This window comes from Filicampus tigris, chromosome 3 (genome assembly GCF_054856515.1).
Source record: "Filicampus tigris isolate MCC_2025a chromosome 3, RoL_Ftig_1.0, whole genome shotgun sequence".
Lineage (NCBI taxonomy): Eukaryota > Metazoa > Chordata > Actinopteri > Syngnathiformes > Syngnathidae > Filicampus > Filicampus tigris.
Window position 1 is genome coordinate 2,444,200 of NC_141219.1, and position 11,936 is coordinate 2,456,135.

Genomic DNA, 11,936 nt, shown 5'->3' on the forward strand with positions numbered 1-11,936 from the left:
ATGATCAAATGCCTTCTCCAATTCCACAAAACTAGACTGGTTGAGCAAATTCCATGCACTCCCAAGGGCCCTGCCAAGGTTTTAGTGTTGGTCGATGCCCAGGATGAAACAACAATGCTCCTCCTGAATCTGAGATTCAACTTCCAGACAGACCTTCCTCTTCAGCACCCCTGAATAGACTTTACCACGGAGGTGGAGGAGTGTGATCCCCCTGTAGCTGGAACTCACCCCTGGGCTCCCCTCTTGATGAGGGGGACCACCACCCCGGTCTGTCAATCCAGAGACCAATGTCTATGCTATATAGAGGCATGTCAACCAGGACAGCCGCACCAACATCTAGATGATTTAGGAACTCTGGTTGGATCTTATTTACCCGCAGGGCCTAGTTACCGAGGGTTTTTTTGACCACCTCTGTGTTTTAAACCCCAGAGATAGGGGAGCTCGCTACAGAGTCGCTAGACTCTACTTCCTCACATGAAGGCATATCGGGGGAATTGAGGAGGTCTTCAAAGTCTTTTCTCGACTGATTTATAACATCTCAACTTGAGGTCATCAGCCTCATCGCCACTATACACAGTGTTAATGGTGCACTGCTTCCCTGTGGCTATGTCTAGTCGGAACTTATCGACATTGTACATGAGCTCGGGCTCCTTCCCAGCCAGAGAGGTGACGTTCTACATCCCTTGAACCAGCTTCTGTAGTCGCGGATCGGACCGCCAATGCCTTCAGCCGCCACCCAGCACACATTGCGCCTGAACCCTACAGCCCCTTTCACAGGTGGTACGCCCCTGAGAAGGGGGACCCACATTGTCCTTTCAGGCTGAGCCCGGCCGGGCCGGACCCATGGGCGCAGGCCTGGCCACTAGGTGCTCTCCTTCAAGCCCCAATTTGAGACCTGGCTCCAGAGCCAGGTGACCCATGTCCAAAGGACCCATGGGAAAACATGGTACAATATTGTAACTCATCATAAAACAGTTTGTGACCTGTGCTTTGTCTGGTCCTTCACCTAAGACCCAAGGGTTATTCTGCCTGGCGCATAAAGTCCAAAACAACCTGGCTCCTCGGATCATTGGGACACACAAACTCCTCCACCACAATAAAGTGATGGCTCACTGCTCTGTTGCATTATTTGGTTTTTGAGGGCAAAGGCATCCTTGCTTTTCTGTTGGGATAAAACTAGTGCTCATGCTCATGCAATCTGACACGGGGAGCATCTGGGCACAGCTTTCTCAATTTCACTTCATCCATGCGTGAGAAACAGGTGTATGACAGCACTGGTCACTTCACTCCCACTTTTAAAGTCCACACGCCAGGAGACAATAGAAATCTGAACCAAAGCCTCAATTTGTACTGACCCTGTCAGCATGAGACATTTTCTAACAGAATCCCAAGTTTTTGATGTCATCTCGTCATGTCTTTGCTTTTATGATCTTACTAATCATATCCCGGCTGATCCCCCGGGGTTTCTGCGTCTTATCGTCCTGCTGCTCTTTCCAAGCATACAGCGCTTTTAATTAAACGGCAGCCCGGTCACAGTGAACTTTCTCCGCCCTGGATGTCACACAGGGAACTGACTCGGGTTTCTGTTTCTGAATTGATTTAATTGGATGCAAACTCAGGAGTTCAGACATCAATATGGAACTATAAATGCCATAAGACAAATCCATTAGTCAATACTTCACCCTTCCTATGGTGAAGCTTCTGGTCAGATCTAATTACCCGCAACTGTATGCACCAGAGCTTCACTGCCGGGCGACTGGAATTCCTGCGGGGCCTGGTTAGGATCACAATTCTGTTGGAGTTTGAAAGTTCGCAAAAGCATGCATCAATCACCTTTGTCTTCCATTTAATGCTGACAGCTAACTGACTGCACTCATAATGGTTGCATATTCAGTTCCACTGGCTTCCTTGATGGATGTCAAGACATCCGTTGAAAGAAAGGCATAGCGCATTCTCCACTTTTATATCGCCGGTCATGAACAACGTACGCTCGTATTATTCAGATGGGATCAAAGAGAAGGCAATTCCATTGGGAGAATATGGGCACACACTAGACAATGTCTACTGGGCTTGGATACACTTGACAACCAAAGTGCGATTCGTTTGACAAGAGCCACACCGAAGTGCTTTACATTAGCCAGTCTTCATCACATTCAGGCGAGATGGGTGTCACCTTGTACGTATGGAACTAGAAATATACAACAGCACTCAAAGTATTCCACATAGTCGAAGCTCACACACATCAATGTGATCACTGTCATAACATTACTTATTAGTGGGTGACTACAACCTAGCTGACGCTGGGTTGTATCATGAAGTGATGGAACATGCAAACTTATTGAACAATCAAATGTTCCTGTTACTTTCCTTGGCCATTAAAAAAAAAAAAAAAAAAAATACAAAAAAAAACTAGAAAGACAGGCTCACTGTCGTAATACCATGGTTCAACAGCATTTTTACTGTCTAATGAAAAGCATGTAAAAAACTTTAAAAAGCGATTAAGCTTTTCAGGGAACAACAATAGGAATGTTTTCCTTTATGACATGCACGTATATCCTTTATGAAACAAACTTACATCCCTTACCATTCTTTAAATTTAATATGCATTGACATTAGTATAGTCCGTCCAACCAACTTGTCAATTATCGATTCAATGAAAAAAAAAAAAAAAAGTTAATTCAAGCAATTCTCAAGAACCATAAATATAAATTAAACTTTCTTATCTTAGTGGAAATTGTTTTGGACACGCTACGCGTGGAAAACAATAATTATCTTTATCGCATGTAAAGACTGAGTGCATCCTGATTCATAATAGCAGAACGAGAATGTGGAAAGCCAAACAGACTGAATTAACTAAGAATACTATTCAGATTCATATGTGGCCAATACCTCACTACAGTTAATTCATTGTGCACAACGTGGAGCCTAACATAACATCTTCAAATGTGTGCTACCTGCAGGGCGCCTCGTCCAGCCTGGTGGTCAAATTCGCAGACACCGACAAGGAGCGAACCCTGCGCCGGATGCACCAGATGGCGGGTCAGCTCGGCATCTTCAGTCCCATGACTATCCAGTTTGGGGCCTATGGCGCCTACTCTCACGCTGTAAGTCTCAGCCCGGCGGGGGAGGAGACGGTGAGCTTGAAAACAGAAAACAAAACGCTTGTCATTGAAGGTTTGACCTTACTTCTCTTTCCCACTAGGAATGTGATGATGTCCACTTGTTTGAGTAATACACTCACTGGCCACAACATTGGGTACACCTGCACAGTCTAATCTAATACAAGATAGACCAAATGTTTACCATACAGATATTATTGTGGTGTAAAATCGCACTGCACCATTTAAACACCTGTTTGTATTTTGACCCTCTCTTACTGCTAAATACACTGAACAATTTTTCAATATTTTTCCAACATGAGACATTTTTTTCTAAAAGAGCAGGGGGTGGGTAAATGATGGTCCTCAAAGGCCACAATAGATTTTCAAAACAAACAGATCGACCAGTTGATTCGTTGATGAGTGGTAAAAAAATGAATAGATAATAAACACTGCGTGTGGGTATGTAAAACACGATGAATGATCAGTTATTTTTATCTCATTATTTCAAATTTAATTAGACTTAACCAATAATGTAATAAAATATTTAAAAAGTTGGTTAAATGCACATATATTTTGCTCATATTTATTTTAATATTTGCAATAAATCAACCAATCAATTATTTCTTAGATGAATAAATAAATAGAGAATACATTTGCATGAACACATTTTAGGATAATGTAGCAAATCCTATCAGATTCTTGATGATTTATGTGCTTGGAGGGCTGGATCCACAAAACATGTCAAATTGTTAAAAGTGGAAGAAGAAGGTGATTTCCTGATTCATAACAAACGAACAGATTCTGGTGGGAGGGTTGGTGACTCACAACATTCAGATACATTCTTGTATCTACACCTTTATCTAGATCCTCACTTAAACATTAATTGCAACTGAATCAACGGCACCGCTGCTGAAAGCACCATTTTGCTTCAGTTGGTCCAAGACATGACTAATAAAACAATCAATTCCACACAATTGACAGAAAGGTTTATTGGTTAATTGGTTATGCACATTCTTATTTCGTACCAGACTTATATTGCATATACAGGGGGCCTTCGGTTTACGACGGCCCCGACATACGGCATCTCAGTTACAAACAGCACATAATGGCGTTTGTACAGCGGTGTAAGAAGGGGTCATCACTGTACATACTGGTTTTCATTTGATTGTTTTAGTTACATGGCCTAGAAGTGTTTTCTTAAATACGAATTTGCTAGGTTAGTGATAGAATATGGCCACCCGTTCCTACTTTTGTGAACCGAGGACAACCTGTAATTAGATCATGTAAGTGTACCTGAGGTTTTGGCTCATGAACCTGTCATACATTTTACAGAATGATACAGTGTCTTTTTGCCCGGTAATGTACGCGTTGTTTTTATCATGTGTATGCATGTCTGTGTTGTGCATCTACTTCCCATTTGAGTCAGTTTTTCAGGACTACTTTTGTGAATTTCATCCGCCAACACAGTTTACCTTGCACTCAAAGCTCAAGTGTATGTCATTACCGAGAACCAACACCGGCTCACCCGCCAGCACCGCCAGCCCCCTTGCCCTCCCCCCTGGCACCACCACCATCACCACCGTTTCATATTCACACATGAAAGTCACAGCCCGAGTTAGAAGTCTGTGAGATTTTGCACTCACGCAGTAGCTAACAACTCATCCTGACAGGTGAGAATCGCCCACTCACGCATTGGCAATTCTTCCACTCCCTTTCTCATTCCAGCACATGTACAATGCTCAGATGTATATAGAATATAGAATCATCAGCATATAATCTTGATCGTGAGGCAGTACAATGAGGCCAGAAGTGTGTTTCGGACTGGTAGCTGGAAAGTGATGCTGAGGGGCGATGCGATCCAAGAACAAGGCGCCGGCCAAGTAAACAGAGATGTGAGAGTAAACACGTTCTGCTCCCGCGGCTATTTCACCCTCCTCTCCGTCCTTCCCCTCCTTCCCCCGCCCGCTGATCTCTAATCCGACAGCAGATGATGCAACAGCAAGCAGCCCTGATGGCGGCAACACAAGGGTCCTACCTGAACCCCATGGCGGCCATTGCTGCCGCACAAATGCAGCAAATGGCGGCGTTCAATGTCAACGGCCTGGTGGCAACTCCGATGACACCATCCTCAGGTAGGAGGGGGGTTTATCTTCCCAATTTTCCTCACTGCAACCCTGGACAATGTGCATATTTATCCAAGTTGACTGATTAGTTGCTGTCTGCTGAATTTTTGACTAGCGAGATTCTATGAGTTCTTCTGTTTGTACTGTTGAAACCATGGAGCTAAAAACAGCATTTTTACCATCAAGTCACATTTAAAACAATCACTTGTTGGCCATTGAAGGGCAATTATGAAAAAGCAAACGAGTGGATTTTTGCCTTTCAAAGTAATCCGGGTTCATCGGTGACGGACATCTCAGTCCGCCACTGATGGAAGCCTGTTTTGCTGCAGTTATTCGGACTGACGGACTTCTGATGGACTGACCAACTGGCGATTACAATTCGATTCGTCTTGAAAAATAATGGACTGACGAATGACGGATGGGTACACAGGCCGGTGACGAATGACGGACCAGTAAAATTTAGTATAATGCACACCTCTGCTAATAAGTGGCTCGCAGAACTGTGCTGTACTGTTTTCTCCAATGCAGCAGGGCTTTATTTTTTGCCTTGTCACCTAAAAATTCGGGTGTGACATGTAATGCCCATCTTAGCGCAGCGACGTGCACATTTCACAGATTTGTCCCATCACCAAAGTAGTTGGCAGTTGATGTATTAACCCTTCATTGAGTCAAACATTTAGGTGTGCAATGGGGTTATGTTGGCCATCACTATGAGGCGGTAAACCCACAGATTTCTCTGAGCCAATCAATGACTAATATTAGAGTAGACGGAGAAAGAAATCCAATCGAATAGAGCTATATTCCGCCTATATAGAATTTTGGTGTCTTTGGCAGAAAAGTATTCTGAATTAAAGCACTTTTCAAGCCTTGAAAAAGCTGTTAGAAAAATTCAAGCATTTTCAAGAATTCCAAGTGGCAATACAGATTTTTACGGGCAGGATTATGAGGAAGACCAGTGGTAATAAATTCATCCAAGGTCTTTCTACATATGCCCTTGTTGCATTTTTTAAGAGTCCACTTTCCAGGCTGAAAGAAGCCCGTGTTGAAGGGAGACCATGATGGTGGGACCTGTACGGCATTCCCTCCACATTCATTGGCAGCCGCATTACACTCTTCCTCTCGCTCTCATTATCTCTCACTGCCTTGCTGTCACTCGCTCCCCGTGACGGTGTTTTTTTTTTTTTTCTTCTGGGAACGCCGCCAATCCTAATAACTTTGGATTCCGAGTCCTTGGTTTGGCAAATATAAAAGCGATGACTCAAACGCGATAATCCCGGACCCCGGTCTGAATTACCTTCTCGGCCGTTGTCACGAAAGACTGTTTTGACGGCTCGACACTAAGTAGGCAGGCGGCCTGAAAGGCAGGGTCATTGCAAACACATTAAATAAAGTGCTTTGACGCTGTACGGAGCATTTGTAATCCACAAGGCCTACACATACCAGGTAATGCCTATCAAACGTAATCCCAGATGTCTTAAACGCCCTTCGCCTTGGATTAGAAAAATAATAAAAATCCATCAGCACAAAAGCGCGTTGACAAGGTGACACAAGTCAGCCTGCTACATCGTCAAGTTGCACCACAATCTCCTTTCTGAGACTCATATTTGGGTCATTGGTTGTTTATCGGCGGCACGGTGCTCGACTGGTTAGCACGTCCGCCTCACAGTTCAGAGGTTGCGGGTTCGATCCCGGCCCCGGCCTCCCTGTGTGGAGTGTGCATGTTCTCCCCGTGCCTGCGTGGGTTTTCTCCGGGTACTCCGGTTTCCTCCCACATTCCAAAAACATGCATGCTAAGTTGATTGGACTCTCTAAATTGCCCCTAGGTGTGATTGTGAGTGCGGATGTTTGTCTCTGTGTGCCCTGCGATTGGCTGGCAACCAATTCAGGGTGTCCCCCGCCTACTGCCCGAAGGCAGCTGGGATAGGCTCCAGCACGCCCCGCGACCCTTGTGAGGTGAAGCGGTATCGATAATGGATGGATGGATGGTTGTTTATCATCAAATATACTCATTTATAAATTGAATTGGAAATCATGCTAATCTCAGTTTTCCATGTTATTATTGGGATTTAAGGTGGTAGATTAGGTAAAGTTTGATCAGATTAATATAAAGAATATGAAGAATTCAAATGCGTCGTGATGCACTTTTGCACAAATTTTGTTGCTCTGCCTTAGTCTGCAGCATGTAAATTCCCTCCTTTTCATTTATTTACCAAAAAACTCAATTGCAAACGATATATTTGCAGGCACCAGCACACCCCCAGGCATCACTGCAACCGCCGTCCCCAGCATAGCCACCCCCATCGGGGTCAACGGCTTTAGTGCCCTTGCGCCACAAACCAATGGACAGCCCACGTCCGAGCCAATTTACACCAATGGCATTCACCCTTACCCAGGTGAGTTAAAAACGTGTTTTGTGCTCTTTTGTGCCTTCAACGACGAGCGTCACCTGATGAACAACATGTCGCATGTGACACGATGAATGACGTCGAAAAGTTGACAGGTCTTTTTTCCAGTTTACCCTCCTGTGACATGTCTTTTTCATTTGAAGCCGTTTAAGCTTCGGGGCCAGTCAACCGCATCTTTGGCAGATTTCAGAGCGGCCAACATCCATATGATGATGAATCAATCATTTCACCCTTCAATCCATTCTGGTTAATTTGACGTGCGTCAGCTTGTCCTGAGCGCCTTGATGCTGTCTGGGAAGGATTCCCGAGAAGTGACAGGATTCACGCTCCCTTTCTTGGGTATTATGCAAAGAGAGCGGCAGTTGTAATGAACTACAAAGTGGTTTGTTTGGCACGTTATTAATATTTGATGCAAACATCTGGGTCGAACAGGCAATTTTGAAGAACTGAGGGGGATGACAACCCAACTATCTGCCATCTCTCTGTGTGATCTTACCCTCGATGACTCTCCACGGTCGGTTATGGCAGATTTCCTCAAAAGTGCTACAGTTTGCATTAGCACACCACTGGTCATTTTTAGCAACTGACTTGCATGAAGGTTTGTAGGTGTGGAGGACCAAAACTGCCAGAATCCAAAATAAATAAAATAAAAGTGAAAATAAAACCAAATATAAAAAAAATACAATTGAAATAAATAGAATGAAATAAATTGATCTTTAACTGTATTTATATATTTACTTTTGCATTTATTTCCACATGTAATTTGCTATTTTTTTGTATTTTTTTTATTTATTTTTACTTTTATTTTGTATTATATATTTTCGTTGTTGTTATTCCACATGTATTTTTTTCAATTACATTATTTATTTTCAATTTTATTTAATTTTGATTTTGGCAGTTTCGGTCCTGCAGTGCAGAAGGAAATGTTATTCAAATGAGGGGGCGGTCCTAAGCGTGGCTTGGGTGTAGCTACTGGGCTACTCGTAGCACCTGACTTTGGGGCATTTCAATCTGGGCAAGGGTGTGGTGGCCATCGAAGCAATTTTGGGACTTTCCCAAACGGATAATCCATTTCCAAATATGTTTCGGCCCCCCGACAATGATCAGTCATGCCGGACGAATTTTCATCCCAGTAGGTCCCTGTATTTCCATGTTTCCATGTTGTTTCCATGCCTGTATACCATTTCTAATGAGTTAAAAAGTTCGATGTACTGCCAAAAGCATACAGCTAGCCACAACGTCTCATCAATCTTATATATTTTTGGTCTGTGAGAGACGACAACCATAGGGAGATTTCTCCGCAATCAGTATTTGAACCATAAAAGAAGAACCAAATTTGAGTGAGCAATCGATTGGCTTCGTAATTAGTATCTCCTTCTCCCATTTTTGTGTCGTAACAAAAATTGGGACAGTGAATACCAAATCGCAAACCGTACCACACCAGAATGTACTGCTGAGTGGAAAGAACGAGCCTTATATCCCATCTTTTGTCTTTGTCTCTGATCCTCTCTTGACCACTCTCCACCCTCTCTTTGTTTTCCACCTCCCCCTTTTTCCACCCCACTGCCTCTCTTGCAGCACAGAGTCCAACGGTGACCGACCCTCTCCAGCAGGCTTATGCCGGCGTCCAACACTACGCAGGTGATCCGTCTGTCGTGTATCCTCTCGCTAAAGTGACTCGCTCACTCACTCTGCACCTCCCTCTCCGTTTGTCACACTGGTAGACGCTCTGACAAGTGAAGAGTGCTGGCACAACCGGCTAATTTCCTCCAGGATTAGGCTGCTTTACATTAGGATTGCGAAAGGATTTGGAGTTGACTCGATAGCGCGCCCACACACAAAAAATAAGTCTTAATTCCTAAAACACACAAAGAGCTGAGGTTCTGAACTTCTGAGCGTCATAGTCTACACGAGAGATGACATCGGCTTCTCACTGCTGCCCGACAACGACTCATTAACGAGCCGTAAGTCTTCATGCACGGGCGAGTCGCTGCATATTGACTCTTCTTTGTGCGATGCTTTAGAGTACGGCGGTGCCTCGAAGCGAGACCGCAACCCATTCAGCGAGACTGGTCAAACTATAATTTGGTCTACTTTCAACATTTCCCGCTGAGATCAATTAAATTTGGAACAATTTATTTCAGAGTCAGTCAATAAAAAAAAAAGAAAAAGAACATGAGCTCAAAACATTTTAATATATTTCAAAATCATCAGAAGTGTACATGCACATAAAAAATCTCCAAAACCTCTCCGTCTCCGTAAGCACCCAAGGCTGAACTTAGCTCCAACATAGTGTACAAAGATCTTATGTTGAGATGTACAAGTATAATTTGAGCAATACTTCCTTTACACCAATTATGTCTATGAAGCCATTTTGTGGCACCTTAGGGCCTTACAGAAAGAACACAAACATTCAGCCAATAGGTGAGGATTAGTTCCGGCCCAACCCAAAAAAAAAAAAAAAAAAAAACGGAAATAGGGGGTTCGCTGTATATCATTTTGCTTACATCACACAGTGTATCAGTTGCTGCTGGCTAAAATGAGGACTTTTTAGGTACACATGTACACTCTAAAAAACAGCTGGGTTAAAAATAACCCATCCACAACTTGGGTCAATTTGACCCCTAACCCCAAAAAATGTATTTTGGCACAAAACAACCCAAAAAACTGGGCTGTTTTGTACAAAACAATGCAAGAAAGTGGGTCAAGTTGACCCAATTGGTGGATTGGTCCATTTTTGACCCAAAATTGTGTTGTTTTTAACCCAACTGGTTTTAGAGTGTATGATGATGAAATCTTAATCATGCTTGAGGTATGGGGTGTATTTTTGTGTTTAAATACAAGGTGACATCATATTTGTTCCATCATATATGAGAGCGGAGAAACGATTATCCCCCCCCTTCTTTCTTTCCCTCCCCTTTTGCAACAGCAGCCTACCCTGCCGCCTATGCGCCAATCAGCCAAGCATTCCCACAGCAGCCGACCATCATTCCCCAGCAACAGCGGGAAGGTAAGAGTGGGTGAACGCGCCCACCCAAGATAAAAGGTGATAATTGCTGTGTTCCATTCTAATGTTGCGGCGCCGCTTTGAATTAGCAACGGCAAGGGGAAAGAGAAAGTTGTGGGCGGGGTCATGGTGGTAAAAGAAAAGACTGTGTTGGAGTATGAAACAAAAAAAAAAAAAAGAAAAAATCAAAGTGAGGAAAAAGGCTCTGCATTTAAAGAACATTAGCAACAAGACAAAAGTTACGCTGTCATTATTCAAAAAGCGCACTAATTCACACTCGGACTGCTTAATCAGTCCATTACAATGTATTTAAGTGGTTATAAATATTCATCAGATTAATTATCTGCATGCATAATCATTTAGCGCCATTACTAGAAGTCGCGTTCACATGCACACACTCGCACGGGCCTTGGCGAAGGATGTACGGCCATGTTGAATGACTCTTTTTGACATAATTCCTCCGTCTCGTTTATTCATCTGTATGATTGTATGCAGGAGACATCTTAGACCGGCATGACTATTGTATGTCGGAGGTATAAGTGCTTCCAAAGCCGCCTTGCAGAAAAAGTTTGTTTAGCACAGTGGGAGTGCATGGGAGGGGCCCTGTCCCAATTCAATTGGAGTGCGCTAATCGCCTGCAACCAGCTGTTGAATCAATCCTGATGAGTTTGCCGTCTAAAGAAAATGACATCAACAACGGGGAGTTAAACTACGTCCTTCCACCACTATGGCACAAATTCCCAGGGTAGAGTTATCATGCTCAATACTACAGTGGCAAGGAAATCGGAGATCAGAATATCGAGCCATCCATTTTCTATAGTGCTTGACCTCGTTAGGGTAAACCCGACCCAGCAGACTTTGGGCGGGACGCAGGTTGAAGCGCTTGGTTGCCAGCCAATCGCAGGCTAACCACCGTTCACACTCAAATTGACACCTATGGACAATTTTCAATGAACCTCAAATCCACGTTTTGGGAATGCTGGAGGAAATGCCTGGAGAAATCCCAAGAAAGCACGGAAAGGCCAGAGTTGACGTTTGAACCACAGAACTGTGAGGCAGATATGCGGATGAACCCTCGACACATCCTGTTGACTTCAGAATATTCACAGAAATGTTATTGCACAAAATGGGCATTTGACTTCAATTCCTTGACTGTCCATGAGGCAAATTAAAAATCTATTTTGTTTTGTTTTTTGGGGGTATACATTACTGCTGTATTATTGGGAGGAAGAGACTGTTGTCATTCCTGCCCAGACCTGTTGTACATTAGCGGAGATCTTGCGTGGCTGTAGCTCGCCTT

The 11,936-nt window shown here is 43.6% G+C and overlaps 1 protein-coding gene across 11 annotated transcripts in view; it reads left to right on the forward strand.

The window, feature by feature from the left end:
• celf6 (CUGBP Elav-like family member 6) overlaps window positions 1-11,936 on the forward strand; it is a 167,628-nt gene that overhangs the window by 134,532 nt on the left and 21,160 nt on the right. For 5 of the 11 annotated variants that reach the window (XR_015086065.1, XM_086025105.1, XM_086025109.1 and 2 more), the window contains exons 6-10: window positions 2,961-3,134; window positions 5,086-5,233; window positions 7,468-7,617; window positions 9,208-9,270; window positions 10,559-10,639. Coding sequence is in view for 10 of the 11 variants with exons in the window: in XM_086025105.1 (XP_085881231.1) it covers window positions 2,961-3,134; window positions 5,086-5,233; window positions 7,468-7,617; window positions 9,208-9,270; window positions 10,559-10,639 (616 nt within the window). In the remaining variant the exon portion in view is untranslated. The remainder of the gene's footprint in view (window positions 1-2,960; window positions 3,135-5,085; window positions 5,234-7,467; window positions 7,618-9,207; window positions 9,271-10,558; window positions 10,640-11,936) is intronic. The other 6 variants (XM_086025111.1, XM_086025112.1, XM_086025108.1 and 3 more) reach the window with 5 other exon arrangements.